Source organism: Gallus gallus, chromosome 8 (genome assembly GCF_016699485.2).
Source record: "Gallus gallus isolate bGalGal1 chromosome 8, bGalGal1.mat.broiler.GRCg7b, whole genome shotgun sequence".
NCBI lineage: Eukaryota > Metazoa > Chordata > Aves > Galliformes > Phasianidae > Gallus > Gallus gallus.
The window spans coordinates 13,760,979-13,782,133 of record NC_052539.1 but is presented as its reverse complement, the minus strand read 5'-3'; the positions used below and the strand labels follow the sequence as shown (position 1 = coordinate 13,782,133).

General features: G+C 40.7%; 1 protein-coding gene and 1 long non-coding RNA gene across 7 annotated transcripts; one reads left to right on the top strand and one right to left on the bottom strand.

The window, feature by feature from the left end:
- Positions 1-388: 388 nt before the first annotated feature.
- On the bottom strand, positions 389-21,016 carry FAM69A (family with sequence similarity 69 member A). 6 transcript variants are annotated; one of them, XM_046944765.1, is made up of 6 exons: positions 20,975-21,016; positions 14,061-14,124; positions 4,196-4,330; positions 3,783-3,890; positions 2,442-2,618; positions 389-1,761 (listed from the first exon to the last, which is right to left on the bottom strand). In XM_046944765.1, exons 2-6 carry the CDS (start codon positions 14,085-14,087, stop codon positions 949-951), a joined length of 1,260 nt encoding a protein of 419 aa, XP_046800721.1. In that variant the 5' UTR covers positions 14,088-14,124; positions 20,975-21,016; the 3' UTR covers positions 389-948. The 6 variants fall into 6 exon arrangements, with proteins under 6 accessions (XP_046800721.1, XP_046800722.1, XP_015146183.1 ...); XM_046944766.1 differs by having other exon boundaries at positions 14,061-14,121; XM_015290697.4 differs by lacking the exons at positions 14,061-14,124; positions 20,975-21,016 and adding an exon at positions 13,348-13,420.
- Positions 13,679-17,749, top strand: LOC112532879. The gene is made up of 2 exons (XR_003076355.3): positions 13,679-16,015; positions 16,654-17,749. It is a non-coding gene; the product is annotated as an uncharacterized LOC112532879 (long non-coding RNA).
- Positions 21,017-21,155: the final 139 nt, after the last annotated feature.

The following is a 21,155-nucleotide window of genomic DNA, read 5'->3' as shown; positions in this document are numbered from 1 at the left end:
TGTGGGCAGTAATAAGACTTCACACAACTGTTCCACAACTATTACTTTTTTCACTTGTCATAAACCAGCATCGTACTATGGAGGGTTTTTTGGTGTCGTTTGTTTTTAAAATTTAGGATGATTCTGTTCTATCAGTACTTAAAATAATAAATTTTTTCTAAATATCTACATTTAATCTACATTTTCATGTAGATTAAAAAAATAATCTACATTTTCAGAAACACATCGCTGCTGAAGTATATATATCTTCTTAGAAGTAGCATTCTAAAAATCCTGGCTCCTAACATGGTGTACTGTGTCAGGACATTTAAAGTGTTGAACTAAAACATTCAAATATGAGGTAACAAGGTGTAAACAGAATTCAATTTAAATCTCATATTACAACCTATCATTTCCAGAATAAAACTTTAATTTTCCACAGTTTAAAAATTATCTATCAATGTGCAAATTCTGCCATGCCAAGGTATTAGTAAACTTCAATCTCAGTTCATTTTATTCATAACAGCAACTTGGACTCAGCCACCATATTTGCAGTAGTGGTGGTTCCTCATAAAACTACGGGGGATAAAAATCTTTTGCAGGTATTTCACAAGTGAGCAACAATTTTCACAGAATTTTAAGATGTTGCATTACTTGATGTGATGGCACAGTGAACACTGTCATCCTGTTCAAGATCCAACAAAGTGCACAGAACAGTCAAGCATGCAGGATTGTTTTTGTTTCCAAACAGCGCACTGGAACACCGCAAGTGCTTTTGGCTTCTGCCAGATCACCCGGTGCTCAGTTCATCCTTCCAGAAGCCCTATAATAAGGAACTGACTGAAGGGAAGAGTTGAAGAGCCATTCCTGAAATCTGAGTACACGTCTTTACAAAATGCTGCAGATCATTTTTATCAAACATAGTAGGCCACCTCGAGTGGCAGACAGTATCTTGTGCTGGTGGAGAAGCTAAGAATCAGTTGTGTGGGAAATCTTCTTCCATAGTAATGTTTTTAAGTTATTGAGTATTAAAGAATGTTCCATTTCCATCTGGTTTGCTGAGACTTTAAGGGCAATACACAAATACAGTTGTTTTTCTAGTTCTTCATGGATATCTGAAGGAGCACCACGAAGCAGATAGTCTTTAAGTAGCTGACACACTTTTGCCAGGTTTGGCTGAATAACCTCTGTGGTACACCGCATTTTACTTTGGTCACAAAGAGTTCTACAGTCTGTACCATAAACACAGTCCATGTCTGATTCACACGGACGATCTTTAATCATTTCCTTTAAATTCATTTCTGGCACAATTTTTCTCATGTCCATCATTTTCAAATCATATTTATCATTATATCCCAAGTTTCTGGCACTTGTATCACACATAAGAAAGTTACCGTAAGGTCCGTGAAAAATATCTTCCACAAATTCTAGAAGTCCAATAGCTATTTTTGCCTTCCTTGGCCACGATGGAGTAAACCATTGGTCCATGCTTCTCCTGAATCCAGAAGGAATTAGAAGTTCTATCATCCATGGAAGGCTGATTCCATAAAGAGAGGTATATTCAACTCTTTCGATCACATAGAGATCCCCACAAAAACCCATCAGTTTGGGAGTATGCTCCTTATCCTGCAACATCACCATTAACAGAAACTCATCTAGCTGCAGAAGTGCCCATGCAGACTTTGCCTCAGGCAAAGAAACTCTACCATCTTTGTTTCCATCAGCAAAAGATAGAATGATGTTAACCAGTTCTGAAAGATTTCCTTGTTCACCCAACTTTGCCTAGAAACAATAAACAAAAAAAATTATATACGATTTCATTAACTACTACCAATCCACCTGTAATTCTCCATCTTTTTATTCTTTTAGTATCAAAGGGTATATCGTGTTCTAGTTCTTATTGGTTAGAGATGTCTGATGAGTTCCCTTTTTGTTCTGTTTTCCAAGGCATCTGGTATATAATCTTCTGAAAGTAACAACATTCTCTGCATTTCAGAATGCAAGGACTAGAATTCAAAAACTGCCTTTTCCTCAAGGCTCGTCTGAAGAAAAACAGAGTAGCTCATTAAATATTTTCTTAGAATAAGTATGTAGAATTCAGACTGAATTTGGTTTTCAGCTGATTAAGCCTCTCAGTTGTAGAGAAATAACACCATCAACTACATTTCATACAGAGTACCAAGATATTTGGCACGTATCTCAGACTAAATGTACTGAAATACTTAATTCTGCTATTTGGTACAACCATTTCCATTGTAACAATATGAAGAAGAAAGCCATTGTTAGAAGCATTGTATTTTCAACTATTACCAATGCATGCAGAAAAAGTCACACAAACATTTCCTGATTTCTCCTAAAAAATAGTCTAAAAATCTGTTGCATACCCGATCTTAGAGACAAAGCCACTGTAATGCACAAACAACTGTTAACAGTCAGAATAGAATAAATAGGCATATACTTACTTTAAAAAAACTATATACCATTTCCTTGAATTTCTCAACAGTAGTTCCTCTTGTTGGTTTATCAAAGAGGATTATTTCTTTCCTTGGTTCTGGATCAGTACCAAAATCAAGTCGAGCAGCTTCTTCCATCTGGCATTTTATAACCCCCTGCAGATTTCCCCAAATTCCTAAATACATCTATGCAAGAAAATAGGGGAAAAGATAAAATCATTGTAGAAGTCCTTCACCTAAGTATCATCCAAACTTCTACCACTGCCTCAAGAGTCAAGCAGCAGCACAGATTAGAAAACCAAGTTCTGCTTGCAGACAGAAAATTCAACAATGGCAGCTTCACAAACATTACTGCAGGGACTTAGGAGTCACTGCCCTCTCAAAATGTGAAGACAGCTTGAGAAACAGTATACTGGCATTACTATAATCCTCGCTTGGGCTAAGAGGCTGCTGATTCTGTTTGAGAAGCAGGATAGTGCAGAGATGGTATGCTGTACAGAAGTATAGGTATTCTGTCCAAATGTGCAAGGATCTGATCATCTCCTTGGAAACTGGATTCTCTAACTATGAAATTAGAGAGTCTTGATGGCAATTACAGACTTACTGCTAGTTTAAAATGTAGGTCCACAAGGATCCAGTCAGTGGAATATTTTTGTTTACAGCTAGACAAAAATGACCCATATAACACAATTGTCAAATATTTACCTATCTGAATACATTCATGAAACATATTCAGAAAAAAAGAGCAACTAACAGTAACATATCTGTGCTATACTTGGGCCTTGACATGAAATTGCAGTTAGGCAGCTACAGCAACTTACACAGAGGCTATTGCTATGGCTGCTGGTTCTTGCTCCTGAGTCTGTCTCAATATCCTCACATCTCTTTCTACAACTACATTATTCACTTCATGAGAAAAGTTGCTACAGCTTAATGCCCCACAAAAATAAGAAAGCCTACAACACTTCTAATCACATCTGCTGCCTTAGTCAGCTCATCCAAATCCCAAGGAGGTGGGCCAATGCAGCTATCACAGCCCCAAACACTCTCAGACACAGCACAGAGTTTACCCATCCACAAAGCATGGTCATGCTGAAGTCCAAAGAGCGTAACAGGAGCAGAAAAGCATTGCTTCTCACTGTGATAGAGCTGCTCTCTACCTACTTAAGTGCCTCTAATGGCAGACAACTTGCAGAAGGGAAATGCTACATTACAACCTCTAGCCCCTCAGCCATGCAGTCTGTTTCTCATTGAAGCCAAGAGAAAAAAAGCTAGTGCAACACTTGTGTATAGGACCACTGACATTTCAGTAGGAACCGATAAAGTTAGGATGGACGAGTAAAGCCTTACCTGGTTATTGGGTTTTGTTGACAAACATTTTCCAAAATACAATGTCTCTTTTGCACAAAGACTACTACATGCTGATCCATCAATAACTCCCGTCTTATATTTATCACACTGAAACAAACAGAGAAAAATATTTAACAAATCACTCAAGAAAGTAAGCAATAACCACCTCTCTCCCAACATCTCACTCTTGAATAAAAAATAAAAGAGGCAGAGGGAAGTGAAAGAAAATGTTAATAACTGTATTAAAACTGTGTTAAGACTATAACTGGTTTTATCTATAATTGAAAGTATTATCTTATTTCAGCATGACAGAAAAGCAGCATTTGATGAATTTATGCACAGCACTGACCAAAACAGCTGTGGAACTAGTTAAGGCAAACACTTAAGAAGCAAACTGTGCTAAATATACTTACTATTATTTTCCTACAGTCATGTCCTCTGCATAGTTCTGTGTAGGTAGAGTACTGGACATACATAACCCAGCTGCCAATAAACACCACTAACCAAGAGATGAAGAGATACTTCATCCGCATGTACGAGAAACGTACCTAGAGAACACAAAGAGAAAATGTTTTGTTCATTCAGCAGTAGTAAGAACAGGGGAAGCAAATGAGTTTGAATTTCACAGTGATAAAAATAAGCAGAATGCATTAAATGCAATATTCGCTTCCACCAGTCAACAAAACTGACAGGGGAGGTTGGTTCGACTTATTTAGGGGGAAAGACAGACCAGCGTCATTTCCTCTTGGAAGAGGTGAACAGCTAAAGGGCAGTTCCACAACACCCAGAGGTGATGCCAGCCCACGCAGCAGCAGTCCTGCCACCCCCTTCCTGCATTGTGGCTGTGCATTGCTGATCCTCCACACACACTTGACTGTAACCTAAAAGCACTGACTTAAAAAAGATTCAACTAACTACTTTTTTTCCTGGGGATTCACCTTGGCCAGAAAGTTCCTTCAACCAGTTTTTCTTTGAAGGTACGTTATTGGGAGTGTTGTAAGAGAGAAACAATTTAAGCTGTTTTTCCCAGAGCCATGAAGATCCTACTTGGAGTAACATGTAATTTCCTCTTAAGTTATCCACAACATGGATATGAAGATCTGAACCGCATGAAGTACAAAAGGAAACCAACAATAACGCTGTGTGGTTTACAGCACATTTAGAAACCATTTAGAAAACCTGTGAGAAAACAGGCTGGTGAGGACAGAACAGTCAAGAAAAAATACTGGAGGCAAGGGGTTGGGGAGGCAAAAAGAAGCACCACGCTCCCTTTGAAAGAACACTACTAAAGTGACAGAACTGGAAGATTTTAATGTAATTTCTTGGCCTAACAATACCACATCTACAAATTTGCAACATAAAGAATGACAAACCTTGTAAACCCTACTACTTGAACAGACCAATGAGGAGCAGTAAGTTTCACCTGAGATGTGAACCAGCAATAATGAGAATGGATACTTCACCAGTGGGTTCAGGAATAATTTTCTCCATACATAAGAGAACTACAATACCTGCATTCATGCTCAGCTGAAGCTCAATCTCTTTTGTACTCCAGTCCATTTTTCATATTATTCACCTATAATTTTCACCTATTAGTTTTTTCCTTTTCAACATCAATCTCAAGCTGTTTGCTCCAGCAATCCTCTCAAGCCACACATCATCCGCTGTTCTTTCTTCCAGCCATTTCTAGTCCATTTCTGCCCATCCGACTCTGCAATATTAGCCTCAGGTCCCAATACTACTCAGCACCTCTCTGCTTCTTCAGTCTTCCCAGCACAATTTTCCTATTGAAGAATCCTTGTCCTCAGCTACTGCCCATCTACAGAATTTGCTCATCGCCCTCAGAATCCCTCTTTCACGGTGCTGGGAAGCCAGCAGAGACAGCATGGCAAAGTCTCAGGGGCGTCTCGCTCCCTGTTCTCACCTTGGGAACCAAATGAAAGCTGTAACCAGGGCAGATGGATTCTCTGCATAGTTTACTTTTTACAGTCAGGCATGCTATTTTGATATGCAAAATAAACCAAAACAACAACAAAGATCTATCTTTCTCCAGCAGATCTGCGCAGGAAGCCCAGCTTACCAGCTCTGGGGCAGTCCTCCACCAGAGGTCTCCTGAAACGCAGGTTTGAACAGAGAGGTGAATGGAACCAGCAGAGCCGAAGCATTCAAGGCACAGCACGGATGGCTGCCTCTTCTGGCTCTGCTGTGAACACAGTCACATTTCTCTCAGACTGCCTAGAGAACACAATGTGTTGCTTTTTTTCTGTCACCTCCATACTTTCCCCTGGTCGAAGGGCAGACACTACATAGTAGTTGTAGCACTTACAAATAAAAACTACCACAGTATAGTCATGCAAGTTTAAAGACATGCAATTTTTTTTTTTTAATTTGTGCTTATATGCCACTAAAACTTATGCATTCATAATCTAGAGTTTATTTATACTGGTTTAAGCATAGTAATGAAACTAATGAGTGCATGTAGAGCAGTTCCTGAAATTGCCTAGGTGAGTCTCTTGCTTATTTTTCTTTGGCCTAATGGTTCTGTAACCCAATACAGCACCAAACAGAAAACATGATCTTTCCCTTTGCAAGGACAATGAGATACAGCAGCACCTGAAGAGAGGTACAAAAGCTTCTTATAATTAAAGCATGGTATTTTGATAAAATCAGGTTACGTTCAATTACTGTTAACTATTCAGTGAAGCCACGTTCATTAGTTCTTTCTACTCATCTGTTTGCTAGGATTGACTATTCAACTGATTCAACAGCTTCCTATTATTCTCACTTCCACTATTTTGTAAAATTCCCCACCAAAGGTTACCACCACAAGAACCTGTAGAAACACATTGATATCTCATACTCCGCACATCAGCTTCTTCATGAAAATCCACTTTCACTGCAAGTCTGCAACACTCAAGTAATGAGCTGGATAACTAAGGTATGGTCATCATGCTCACTGCCATCTTTGCTGTGTATATAGAAAATGCACAAAGCACACAGTTAAACTACCCCAGCACAACTCCATCCTTTTGGACTTGTAGGCAAGTCCTCCTTCTTACCCAAACTCCCACTCTTCTCAGGCTACAGCTGCTGGTGTATGCCACACACAGCAAGAAAGCAAGCAGGTCTCCCGTTCTCCATCCAACACTCGTCCTATAGCATCTAGAACAGCTGACAGATTACAAACTAACGTTCCTATCAATCAGAGCCTTCTCCCAAAGCGTTTTTGAAGTAAACAGCACAGTAACATAAGCATCATAATTTAAGAATTCAATAGCAAATTTGCATGCCTTCTCTATCTATGTACTTGAATTTTTAAGTCTTTCCTTTACAAAACTGAATTACATTTCTTCAAATTATTATTTTTTTTTTTGTTAACCCTAAGAGAACTCATCTCACATCCTAAAAAACTGCAATCAGAATATCTGTTCTTGCAATGAGAGAACCTAACTTACAACTCAGCAATGCTAAAATTACATTTCATAGGAACACATGCAATGAATGCCAGTACTTATAAACATGCTGTTAAATGTTCAATGTTATATTCACTTAGCTTTCTTAGGGCAGCCCATAGACTTATTTCATGCAGTCAAAGTCCATTACTACCCCATACTGCATTCTACAAGGGATTCCAACCATTTCTTCTAAGTTGTTATTCAAGTTTTTCAAGGAACATAAGGGGGAAATCATCACCCCCACCCATTTCTCTCCAAAAAAAATCTATGGGCACAGCAAATTACTTAGAAACAAAACATCTTCTCCAATATCCTCCCTAAAGATGGCTAATCCTTTTGTAGAGAACTCAATCCAGTCTAGTTTTGAAATCCATCTTTATCTCATTATTCTAACACAAACTTTGAGGGTGAACATTTGTGTCTTAGTGTGATTTTCCCAGAAGACAGAGAACATCGCTTGGTGTAGAGCTGCTTCTGGCTTTTCTCTAAGAAGTGCGAGCCACTCTGCTCATCTCAGTGCCTAACAGACCCTCCCCCACTGCGGTGTCAGCATCCAGCATCCTCACCGAAATGACTGATCTCAGAACCTCTGCTTGGCAGCAGCTTTCAGATGAAACAGCTTCACTAACTGCCACTTCACACGTAGGATGGGGAGCAGACTGAAATCTTATTCCATTTAAATGGGAAAGTTCAACTTACCCAGGGCTCATTGTCCTGTTCTCATCATGTTAAACATTTTTCTTAAAAAGCCTCATCTCACTTTTTTTTCCTATAAAATGGATATTATCCCAAAGCAAAGTAACTGAATAGAGGCAGAAGCTACAGCAAGGCACCTCTTTTCTTCTTGCTGAACAGCAGTCATTATGGCAGTTCCACGTGCTTTCCCTTAAAAGCAAATTTTAGTTTTGTTTGCCCAGAGAGCATGACTTGCCAGAAATGGTTGTAATTTGAAAAGTGTTCCACATTCAGATCTCCAATATCACACACAAGAACAGCCCATGATTAAAGCTGCATCAGTACAGGATTTCTGGATGTGTTTACTTCAAATCACCAGCATGTCTTCCCGGGCTTCTAAGCTCAAAGCAGCCCAAGTTTGGATCTTAAACTCCAGTACGCACTTTCAGAGGTTCAAAGTAACACATGAACTTCTTGCATCACATGAAATTGTACCCACAAACAAGAAAGGATACCAACCATTACGTGGCGTAGTTTTCAGTGAGTCGAGCAACATCTGTGTGAGACAGCAGCTCATAAAACTTCCGGAAGAACACGAGTTGCAGATGATTATGAACAAGCAACCACAAGAAGGACACAGATGCGATCTACAGATACTGAATGAAAATGTATGAGGGATTACTGTTCCACAGCTGTGGATGGGATGCTTGGGGCAAAGTCTGAGGAGGAAAGACAGCATTTGCTTTTCCAAAATTAATTTTTGTTTTTAGAAGTAAACACTTCATAGCTATCTAGTTACCCAGTCCTTAATAATAGGCTGCAGAACACCTACAGAGAAAACTGATTTTATCACTTCCTCATTTCTACAGACAATTCTGACAGCATTGTTCCTAAAGCCCAAAGGGTCACAAGACCCTTCTCTACAAATTTTTTCTACTAATAGAATTACAGAAAAATTCTAATAAAATTTTCTTTATTCCTTCTCTCCTCAAATAACATGAGGTTCCTACAAACCAAGAATCACAACAAGCAAATGCTAATGATTTTCCTCTGTCCACCTGAAAGAAAAAATACAGCGATTTCATTTAGAGACACAGCCCAGAAGAAGAAAAGCTACTTCTAATAGCTCTAATACCTTACGGCAGAAATACAACAACACACCAACACACAGTATTGCAGATAAAGTCTAATACAGATTATTTGAAATAAATCTGACTTTTTTCTGCAAAGCTGTTCCATTTGTAAAAAAAAAAACAACTACTCCCAAAGCTTTCTGGGACTACAAACCGCCCTCCTTCCTCAAAGCTTCTTGCTGATTCCTCCTATGCACATTTACAATTCTAAACTTTACTCCAAAGTGCTATTTAAAGCAGTTTTGCACTACAAGCATAGCATTTTGTATAATCTGAGGCCAGCAGCCATCCGCGAGCCTCAGGATCACTGCTGAGTAACGGCTGTATTCATAGCACAGGAAATAATAACTCTGTATTTGGGTTTATCCAAATTTGTCCTCCTCCTCAAGAAGACAGAGAATGTATTTGGGACCGAAAACCTTCCCCAAACGCCATCTGACTACATCATAGACTTGGCATGAGGTTCTGGAGGAGCCGTGTTTATTTCGGGCTCAGCACTGTGCCAATGCAGGCATGCAGCTTTTGACTGATGGGTCTCCAGCACTACTCCCCCTTTGGAGCATGCAGCTGCTCACAGAAGACCATGAGGTTCTGCTCTCTTCAGTTTAGAGGAAATTACCTTATTATGGAGGTTCAGCAAAAGGAGGGCCTCATCATTATTTTGTTTCTTCCCACAAATTCTCTCTAAAAAACTTGCATTTTCTCCTTAAAAATCTATGAACGTGGACTCATCTGGGAAATGCCAGAACTGATGTGCAGCAGTAATGCAGTGAGGACACAGATTCAGTAAGGCTGATTAGGCCACATACGTGCCAGTACAGCCTGAATGCACCACACTTACTGCATGCATGTCGTGCAGATTTTTTGAGCACATAGTCCCAGATGGAAATTAGGGAGCGATGCTTATAGAGAAGCTTCATTTGGAATCACAACAAACTCCTAGAAAACTGTTAATGGTTTATTCAGGATGCCAGAAGGACTGAGAGTTCTGAAATGATCAAAAAAGGTAGAAAGTCCAAAACCAGGAAATAGAAGTTCTCTTTTCTGCTTCACTCTTCCATCGAGACACGAAACACAAGTCAGGGAACTCAAGGATGAAGGAAAGCACTTGTAACACTTAAAAGGTTATTACAGCATCAACTTCATCCATCACTTGTGCACTGCACTGAGTCACGTGCATTGAATAAGAATTAGACATTCATTCCCTGGAACAGAACTGGAAAGCCACTTCTGGCAGAATTCAAGCCTGGATGCACTCCAAAGCATATGGAAAGTAGCAGATCCAGATGCAATGTAACTATTTGCCAATTCTTTGATAAGAGTACTTTTTACTGCAAACATTCTTATATTTAGGAAGTATGGAAGTGTTCATTTGTTTTACACTACAGAGAGTTTCATTCAGTCAAGTATTTCATTTAGCCATAGTTAAGCAATCCTTTCCAAAACTCCAAACCACTCAGACAGTTTGTTTGCCATACCAGCAATAGGAGAGAACAGAAAAATTGTACGCTGATCATGTTACAAATCCCTGTTTGTTTTATGTTCAGGTTGATTTATGGTTTATAGGAAGCATTTCAGGTTTCTAAGAGCTTACAGTGCCCACTTCGGATTACACTGTCGTCTTCATTTACTTCTATCCTAAGCAGTCAAGCTGAGCAAACAGTATAAGATGTATCTTTTGAAATAATGGATAACAATCAAGACAGAAAACAGACTGTTTCCACTTAAAAGGTTAAACAACAACAAGAGAATTGAAAGCTTGGAGGAAATGATGATGATACATAAAAGGGGCCTTTGAAACCTGGGCCTTCAAAGTGTCTTCTACATCACAGGCATCTACACAACATCCCTACAGAGTCTGTAAAGGAGGCCCAGAATCTCTACTGGCCGGAAAGCTCCCAAGCATAGCAGTGTTCTTTACAAGATTATTGATGTGTGTAATCCTACTGGCTTGACCTCAGCCTCACAATGCAGTTATTAACTACAGTTATCAAAGAGAAATTCAGAACCACATTTCCTGAATTTGGGACATTCACATCTTCTCAAGAAACATTAATCACCACTGCAGAAAAAATGTTAGTCTCCCAGCCATAAGATCCAATAAAGAAGACTGGTATTTTTGGGCAGTATTTAGGTGTTTAGAAGTTTGTCAAGGTTTGGAGCTTTTTGCTCTAGTTTTATTTGGTTTACTATTATTCCAAGCCTTGCAGGCTAAACAGTGGGAAAATTCTGTATTTCATAGTTACTGCCCATTTTGCAATGAAGTTTCAGCACTGTTTTTGTGAATCCCAACCACTAAACTATGAGCTGTGGTAAGATGTCCTCAGAGTTTGTCATACTCACTTTGTATGAGCTGAGGCTGTTTGGCAGCACCCTGCCCTTAGCCAGAAAGACCAAGTGATTATCTACGGATAGCGCATACTGCAAGCAAACTAAAGCATGTGTCAAATAATAACAATAAATAATAACAGAATACTTGGCATAGAGCATTGGTTGCAAACCAACCAACAACATCTTGCTCCCACCACAGGAGCAGGAAAGCTAGAGGAGGTATAAAGTTCTTAGTTGCAGAACTTGATGTTCTCAACTCATTCCACAACACAATTTTCAAAAAGCACAGAACACCAGCCAACAAAATTTGGAAGTCAGTCAGCAATGCTTTCCATTGTACAACCCTCTTCCCTGGTCTGCCACATTAAATATTGCATAGCAACACCATACAAGTCTCAAAACTTCCATCTCACTCACAGCTACATCTCAGTGAGTTAAGGCTAGCATTTAGTTAGAGAGCAGCGGCCTCTTTGGAGGCAAAAACTCAACAGAGCACTCTGTGAGTGATCGGTACAGCTCAACCATGAACGCATTTGTCACGTACCAACAGCAACACGCAGTCACAAAGTCAATACATTGACAGCCTGCTGCCATTCTGTAGACACATGAACTACCACCACATATTCAACTACGTAACAGAAAAGAGGTCATTTTCATAAAGCTGATGTTAGCTCTCCTCCAAACAAATCTGTAGAATATTCCAATACAGTTTTTAGCGTGAGAAAGCATCAACAGAAATACTTTTTCTACATCTCCAACAGAAATAGATACTTAACTTCTCTGACTTGACTAAGAAATGATCTTGACAGAAATGATACGTTTTGCTAAAAATGCCTTTAAATGTTAAGAAGAAAAATGAAAACAAATGGTTATCCAACATCACCATATAATGAACAAAGTGGAACTTACAGCAAGGCCAACAATTAGCAGAGCCCTAGTTTCAAAGCTGGTACAGACACAGTGAACTCATTTTCATTTTAGGTGTACCAGAGACTTCCTCCAATGGGAACTGAAAAGTGTCTGCTTTGTTAAGGAGATCAAGGACAACGTATTCTGGTCTAAAATCAAGTAATACGTGACCCACATTTGCGGACAGAAATGCTAAAGGGGCTGAGCTTACAGCTGTACCTGCACAGTGCTCCTCAGCTGTGACATCCCGCATTAGGTGCTTCGAAAAAGAGAATGGCATCAGAAAAGCTCCAGATGAGAAGGAATTAAAGCACTTGGGCCTTTACGATGCACAAGGATGAAGCCCACATTTATTTAATAAACCAATTATTAGAAAGCAGTTACTAATATATCAATAGGTGACAAACATAAGTAGCGCATATATGTAAATATTACATTTACCCCCTCAACTCACACAGCTGAACTGCAAATGAGTTAAAGCAAAGCGCAACGGACAGAAGAAAACCCGGAGAAGACCCCTCAGCGTACCACCAGACTCTCGCTGACATCTCGCAGCAGAACTTCCTGCTGCACCACAACCACGGCGCTTTCGGCCGGAGCACCGTTCCGCGCCCACCCGCGTACGTCAAAGCAAGAGTGAGGCCGATAACGCGCAAGCGAACGCCGTCAGCGGGTACTGCCGGCAGGAGAGGCGCGGCGCGGGCACCAACGCGCTCCGGGCGCGGACAGGGGGGTGCTCCCCGATCCTCCGGAGCCGCGCGGCCCCGCGCCGAGGGCCGGCAGCCGCCCGACGGCTCCCGCCGATGGGCAGCGCTCCGCGGCGGCGGCACGGGTGGCCCGCGCGCCGCGCCCCGCTCCCGCCCGACACCTGTTCCCCGCTCCTCCGGCCGCGCCGCCTCCCGCGCTCCTCAGACCGACGGCGCGGCGCGGCCGAGCCCCGGCGGGGAGGTGGGGGGGGGGAAACGGCGGCCGAGGGAAGCGCTGAAGGCTCCCGCCCGTCAGGGGACGCCGCGAGGGAAACTGCCGCCAACGGCCTCCCCGTGCCGCCCACCGCCGGCCTACCTGCGCGTGGTGGGGTTTCCTGAGCCAGGCCCCCGCGAAGAGCCGCCTCGCCATGGCAATCACACATCCCCGCAGCGGGCGGCGGACGGAGGCGGAGCGGAGCGCTTCCCCGCCCGGCCTGCCTACAGAGCCGCGTCGCCGGCTCGGCTGGGCGCGCTGGCGGCGAAGGGAGGACGAGGAACGCGTAAGACACGGAGCGCCGAGCGCCGACGAGGCGGCAGCTGTCAGCGGCGGGGACGCGCCGTGCGCCGGCCGCACCACAGGGAGGGGAGAAACGCGGCCGCCGGGGTCTAGAGGGGCGAGAGCGAGGGGCGGGGCTTCTTATATCCCCGCCCTCTGCCTGTGGGAACGGCGGGTGGGCGCCGGGAGGTGAGCGGAAGGGGTCTGTCGCGCGCTGCCCCGCGGCTCCCCGTCGCGCTCTGTGTTCGCTAGAACGCGGGCAGCTCCTATAGGGCCGGCGTGCGGAGAATTATGAGGAAGTCCGTTAATGAATAACGTGTGCCACTGATCGCAAGCAGGCTCCCGTCTGCTACTCGGCTGGCCGTTAGAACCGGCTGAGGGCCTACTGGAGCCCACAGAGTTAAGGAGGGCACCCCGGCCCTCGGCCATACCCGGCGGCGGGGCAGCGCTCCCCCTCAGCTCGGCCTCCGCCCGCAGCCTTTCCCGCGCCGCCTGCCGAGCCGCCCCGCCGCGCTCTGGAGGCAGGTGCGTACCTTCCGGTCCTTGTGGTACCGACTCATACTGTGTTCGCTAGCAGCAACACTAGCAGGTTTGCTGCTGGAAGAAAAAAAAATATGATTACATTTGTCATAGCAACAGCCTCTGACTGTAACAGCAGGCAGACCGGGTCAGGCTGCTGGGGAAGAGTACAGCACACCGGCCAGGCCTTCAACCTCACTGCATGCCTGTGGCAGCAGCGTACAGCACCACTCCTCAGCCATCAGGTTGGAAGGAAAGGTGAGCAAGGAGGGATGCGGCATTGGCACAGATGGGGCCTTCAGGTCTCATGAACAGGGAAAGAATTGCCAACTGATTCCTTACCAGGGTGTCTCTTACAGCTTCACAGTGTGGAACATGCCAGTCTGACATTAGTAGGAATGTGATTTGGTTCAAGTAAAACTGCCCTTAGTTACATGAAGTTTAATTTGCCTCCATCTGGTCACACACATGACTTACTTACCTCCTTAGCACCAGGTCAGAAGCTGGGGGATTCCTGCTCTGATGCTTTTTTTTTTTTTAGCTGTGAGGCTTTAGGTGAAAGGATTACAGCACACTGTCAGGATAAAAATAAGACGATTGTAACATGCTCTGGCTTTTGGCATCGTGTGCTGCTTTGATTAAAAGAAAGGCTACAGAAAGGCTGGTGTAAGAATCAGTTATGGTATTCTGGCAGGGATTAGTCTTAAGGAAAGATGCATATCTGGAAACCAAATGTTAGGAGGTCACAAAGTATTAAATCTTGCAGATTTTTGAAGACACTCATACTTTAAGATTCAGGAATAGACTATGACTGCTTTTTGAATAATATAATCACTGCCAGACTCACTCTGAAGAATAAATCAGAAAATTAATTAGCAAGATTTGGCACTCCTGCAAAAGCAATCCTGGCTTTAATAACACTCTTGCAGTGAGAGTGTTTTCTTCTCTTCCTATTCAGCAGGCCCAGATGGCTGTGCTTTCTGCATCACTTCCCTCTACAGTTCAGTAGTTTGCACAAGCTTAGCGAGATTACAGGCATGCAACAGAAAGGTGACACCAGGAAACTACAGAGCAGACATTTAAATGTTTTGCTGAATAATCTCAAGTAATTACTTCATTTAGTGTTCTGTGTCAATCCTTGGAAGGAGAGGCTGAGAGTAATCATGAAATGTGGTTCTCCCATATGGCAGGCGAGGACATAAACTTTTCTGTTAAGACTGGATCAAAACAGTTCCTGGCATATGTTCATTAGGGGATATATTTTTCACTTAGTGCATGAGATCTTAGTCATTTGTAAGAGCAGCCACTTTATTCCAGCACTGCAGTGTTTAGTTATTCTTTAAGTACTCTTTATGTCCAGGCTTTGCTAGATGATAAAGAGTAAGGCAATTTCAGCCTTTTTCAGTTTATCCCTTAAACACCGAATACCCAATGAAGCCTTGGTAAATGCAAAGCCCATGGCATTCTGCATGTGCAAATGCAAAGGGATATTCTAAAGACCAGGGAGTAGATGCAGAAATGTAACAGAGGTAGAACATAAATCATACTGATGTATTTACTGAAACATTTTTCCATTCGCTCATGCCTTTCTATTCTGCAGTTCACACACTATTCATTTTTGTATGACAATACCACATCTCAAATGCAAAAGCAGTTGAAGTTACGCTTATTTATTGCTACCTGTTAATATTTGCTTCCTATCCAGCCATGTAAAGATTGGAGAGACAGAAATCCACTGATGATTATACACATGCACTGTTTATCACTCAGTGTTAAAGGTAAATGTGGCCTTATAACTGCATACCATCACTTTCAGTTCTGTGACAACTTAACACTCACCGCATACTAACTATGACTCAGGAGAAAACTAAGAGCTGCTATGTGTACTGAAGCATTCAGGAATTTTGGACAAGCAATATTTGAATAATAAGGATAATAGGAAACTACAGAAAAATCTACATTCTTCAAGGTACTGATTATAATGTGAATTTTTATGAATATAATACAGAATTTTATCTAAGTTCTTTTGAAGGAAGTAGTATCTGTTACTTGAGCAAGTAATACGGGTTTTAACATTATATTTAAAAGCTGAACATTACCTTGTTGCAATGTAACTGGGCTTGATTCTAGCATAGGAGACTCCATGGGAAATCCTCAGGGCTCACACATTCTTCTCACCATCATATTAATGCAGGAAGCCTCTGGCTAACATTAGTAATCACAAGACTTCTAACAATCATCACAGACTTCTCTTCCTCACAGCAGCTTTACAAGCTTGCAGTCCACCTAGCACAACTACCTGCATTAGTGCTCTTACCCAGGATATGCCTCAGAAATGTTTTGTCATCCTGGGCAGCATCACAGCTTAAGCACCAGTAGGAATGGAATGCATTAGTATCTGCCAGATAGCTCTTTTTTTAAAAATAAGTTTAATAAATGTATTTACATGGTAAACAATGTGATAATGATTTTAAATAAAACTACTTCCTTTTCCTAAAATGAAGTCTATAAAAATGTCAAAGTTTCACTCTTTGTACTGCCTAGCTATCAAGATGCATGCTCAGAGATCTAACCAGGAATTTGTTTTTATTCTGACTCCATCATCAGGTTTGTCTGTGGAACAGAATGAAGATCTGGGGACACAATCTTCAGACCTAAACTCTTCCTCATGTTCCTTTCAGAGTGAGATTCTTTCCTTCTCCTCCTGTAAACTTCTCTGAACTCAAATTTAATCAGTGGATAATATTTAAGGATAAAATAAAAGTTATTTCTTATTGCATTCAAATTCTTACTCATGTTAGTGCTTCTAGTGAATAAATAGGTGGAGCCATCTCTTACTGAGAAAGCAAACAAAGCCTGTTAAGGATTCCCCTGTGGCTTCACTTCTTATAAGTCCTTAATCAGGAGGAAGCAGCATCTTCTAGGCAGTGAGTTTCATTTCAAGGCCATACTTATATTTCTAGATCTAGACTGCTACAGCAGCAGCATGCACTTCTCTTGCTGCCTACTTTCATTCTTGGGTTGGCAAAGCCATTTCTGTTATTGTGTAAAGAACTCGAACAATAATTTGAACTATAAACTAATCATACTACATTTTTTCTCTGGGTTAGGTTAGAGGCAGTCCAATCCTTTCATCAGTAGCTTGGATTTATGCCAAAATTGAAGTGGCTATTTCTAACCACTGAAGCTTTTATCTTACTTAAACATATCTGTATCAAAAAATGTATTTTATTACAGATAGATAAGTGACAAACACATGTGAGTCATTACTAGCTCTTCACTGAGATGAGATTCTACTATTATTAAACATTCAGAGATGCTGATTAAGTTGGGATAAAAGCCCTCCAGTCTTTGCTTTGGGAGACAGTGTCTACTAGCTTTTCTGGTATGTTGTTTAAAATTCAAGATATACTAGAAAACTTAAATGCTTACAGTAAATAAGTTCTAATAACATGTTTACAGTAAATAGGTCTCCACAGATTGAGAATAAAAATCTTTATAAATTTGATTTCTTTATGAATTAGAGGACTGAGAGAACTCCAAAGATATTCCATTCAGAAGATTTGAAAATAAGCACTACCTTTTTAATGGTCATTCATAAACAAATACTGAAACAACAGTTTGCATTTTTATCATTGTTTGAAAGCCTACAAAAACACAGTTTGGATTCAATCAAATAAAACAAAGTTTCTTTTGTACACAATTTTAAGTCTGCTTCCTCTATTAATTGCTGTCATTACGATATCCAAGGTTTTTTTCTTAAGATTAATTGGGATTAAGTGTTAAAACATGTGGTCTTGTTAGCATTAATCATATTCTACTTGGGAAATCATTTCATAATTTTTTGGCAAAAATGATCTGTTTGATGTTGGCAAATGTTGATTAGTTACCCATTTCTTTGAATTAACAGTGTAATAAAGTTATAATTACTGGGAACTTCTGACCACATTACTGAAAGTAAAATACTTTGTTCTGCTTATCTTGTGATTTAAAATCTGACTGTTAGTCTTAATTGTTATTCATGGCATTTCCCATAATAAAACATCAGCCAGTCTGTTTTAATTCCATGCAGCCATTTTCGAGAACTTCTTACCCCGAGCTAGCACTTCCACTTCCCCCCTACTCTATAGTGTCGCTTAGAGAGCTAGAAAACATTGGAGGTTTAGCTCACACTCTTGCCAAAATCCTGCTTATGGTCTAAATAAGAAATTCTAGTACTGTAGTTTGTTGATGCTTAAGAAGATAAATAACAGGAAGGAGATAACAGCAAAATTCAGTTCAGAAAGATATCTATTTGTAACTCCCTCAGAAGTTTAGTATTGGAACAAATTATTTAGTGGGAAGGTAAAGTTTTCAACACTGTACACTTAAGAGCTCTTTCTTAAATGCTATGAGGAAAACAGCTGCAATGTTTAATACATTGCTACACCCAGCTGTCCTGCCATCCCCTCTGCCTGAGGACATTTCCACAACAGAACTGCTTGGTTCACAGTCTAGCATATTTGCTTTTAATTGCCTGTGAAAGTTAGTTCACACCAAAAACACTAGACTGTGATCCTCAGCTGGTGAGGTGCAGCTCTGCCTTCCCTTCTGCCACCTACAGTATGGAGGAGAAAATTAAGTACAAAAGCAACTACAGATAACTGAGCTGCTATATGAAACTCCTTCCTTGTCCTCTACAACTTACACCTCCTCCCATGCGGTTCTCTCTGTTCTGTCACATAACTAGTTGTGTAGCTGAATGGTGAACTGTTTGATGAACCCAAACTAAAAATAACCCAGAAAAAGAAAAAAAGTCACGTTTACCTCCAGTTTGATTCTGCATGCAACTCAAAGGACTGTGGTATTCATAAAGGCAGAATAGTTTGGCACTTGGATTAAGGAGCAAACTAGGAACTGCTTAAAATGTGATAAGAAAAGCCCTTCAAAGTCTGCCCTTAGACTGACGTTTCCCTAAAATTTATATCCCAGCTCAGTGATTTGTCAGGCAGAGTGAATGAATCATTGTGTTATGTTGGAATTTGAACTGAACAAATCATTCTTTCAAGCTTTAACTAGTATGTAAGTCACTCTACTTCAGTTTATAGTCTTTAACAAAGCTGAGAACTTAAACCTATATGTGGGAATTAATACAACATACCAGAATTAGTTACTTAACAGCCTTCATGTTACTGGCAGAATTACTCAAAATATAGCACCTGTCTTATTAGTTTTGCTCCATTCAGAGTCTTTGTAAGTGAAATGAAGCAGCTCAGTACTGATTGTTAGATGATTCTGAAAGTGCTCTGCAAAAGCACTAACAAATAGCAGAAATACTTAGGAAACTGATGTTTCCTTTTTAAGAACCCTCTAATTGTAAAGACTATAAATTTGTTATGTCTAAATCTTTTTTAACCCTATATTTACTCAGAGTTGGTAACTCCAATGTCATTTTCACTAGGAGAACTTTCCTTAAAAGCTTATCACCTATAAGTAGCATTGTCTTCTTTAAATCCTGAGCAGTTAACTAACTGTAAGTACAGTTGATCTACTTCAGCATTCACCTTGAACTTCTGTTGTTGGATTTTTTTTTTTAGTAGATAAAAGTTTCAATTTCCCTTTAAATGCACAGAACAGCCAGGCAGGCCTTTTGTGATCCCTGGAGTAAGCCGTCTATTGATTGCATATTAATTTCTGTAGCCTACTTTCTATGAAGTAGTGGTGGATTTTTGATTGAAAGTCTCAGTAGGCATAAAGTATTTACTGAATTAATTTTCTACTGCTGTTAAAAGCAGTTTCAACTATAAACACCATTACTTATAAAGCAGAAATTATTTACTTTTAAAATCAAATTTGTTTAAAGCAAAAAGTGTTAAGCAAAGTAGGAAACTGCATTCACATATTTTCCTATATTATTAATCACATGGAAGCAAAATAAATTCAGTAGTCTAGATGATATTGAGTTACCCATGATATTTCTCATTCTGAACAACAAATTCTTTGCTCCAGCTATATAAAAAACTAAATGAATGACAATACTGACTACCAGGTTACAGCATTTCTATAAGTACTTTTTTCTAGTTGTATGGCAGAAAGCAAATAGGAGCAGTAATATTTTAAAACTATAAACGTATAACTTCTTACGTTATAACTGCTTACGTTAATATGGCATATGAAATTATTTTTTCATTAAACTGGAGCAATAAGGAGTACTGTGGTCATAGACTGACTACAGCACATTGATTGGTACACTGTAAATGTATCTTGCCAGAAGAGGCTTATGCTCTCTTTCTGTAAAGTACTGCAAGCCTGGCTCCATACAATGCAGCAGCTCACACTGACCAAATCTGTAGCACAGGTTTCCAGCAGCACTGAAGTTCACATCAGAACTTATTTTCCCCAGGGCTTCATTACTATGCAAGCTTTATTTCATGTGACTTTTTACCGCTTACATAGATTTAAATCTGGTTGAAAAAGTTACTTTTTTTCCAGTACATACAAAGAATAAGCTACTCTAGTTAATGAATGCTTTCATTATCAAAAAAACCCACTAAAATACAACCTCTACAACTGTACTGAACATACTAACTGTTGTCATGGTGAACATTGCTGCTGTTATGCTTGTCTTGAGCTCCCCTTTTACACACACTCAGAACCTTCTCTCTAACCAGAGCATTAAAATGCTAACACCCTCACACCAAAACAGTAGTTACAGCAGATAAAACAATTCCATTTGACTTTACTAGCAATCAAACCTTCTTCTAGATCTTCTGTATCATAAAGGAGCTACACAAGAAGAGATTGGATCCACAAACCTACATCTCCAACCATAACATAAAAGAAAGCACAGCAATACCAGCAGAGCAACAAGGCCCTAGGCTACAACAAGTGAGGATTTACTCAAAAGCAACAGTCACAAACTCAAAAACAAAGGAAAGAAGCTGCTCACCAGCAGAATACCTCAGGTACACAGGTATTTCCAGCAAAACACATTCACCTCCACTGCCAGCCCTTAAATGAGGTCTGGAAAGGGGTGGATCCTAGCACCACCCCTTCCAGTCACTCAGGGGCATTGCTTGCAGCTGAACTGCCCTGGTTTGGCCCTGCCTTCCCACCAGGTGCTCAATCAC

What these genes read in the sequence shown, in the direction of transcription:
- FAM69A (XM_015290697.4), bottom strand. Translation starts at nt 13,401, where the DNA reads ATGGCGAGGCGGCTCTTCGCGGGGGCCTGGCTCAGGAAACCCCACCAC. An exon ending in ATGACTGTAGGAAAATAATA is followed by an intron (nt 3,891 to 4,195) that starts GTAAGTATATTT and finishes TGTTTGTTTCAG; the next exon opens with TGTGATAAATATAAGACGGG. An exon ending in TGGTATATAGTTTTTTTAAA is followed by an intron (nt 1,762 to 2,441) that starts GTAAGTATATGC and finishes TATTGTTTCTAG; the next exon opens with GCAAAGTTGGGTGAACAAGG.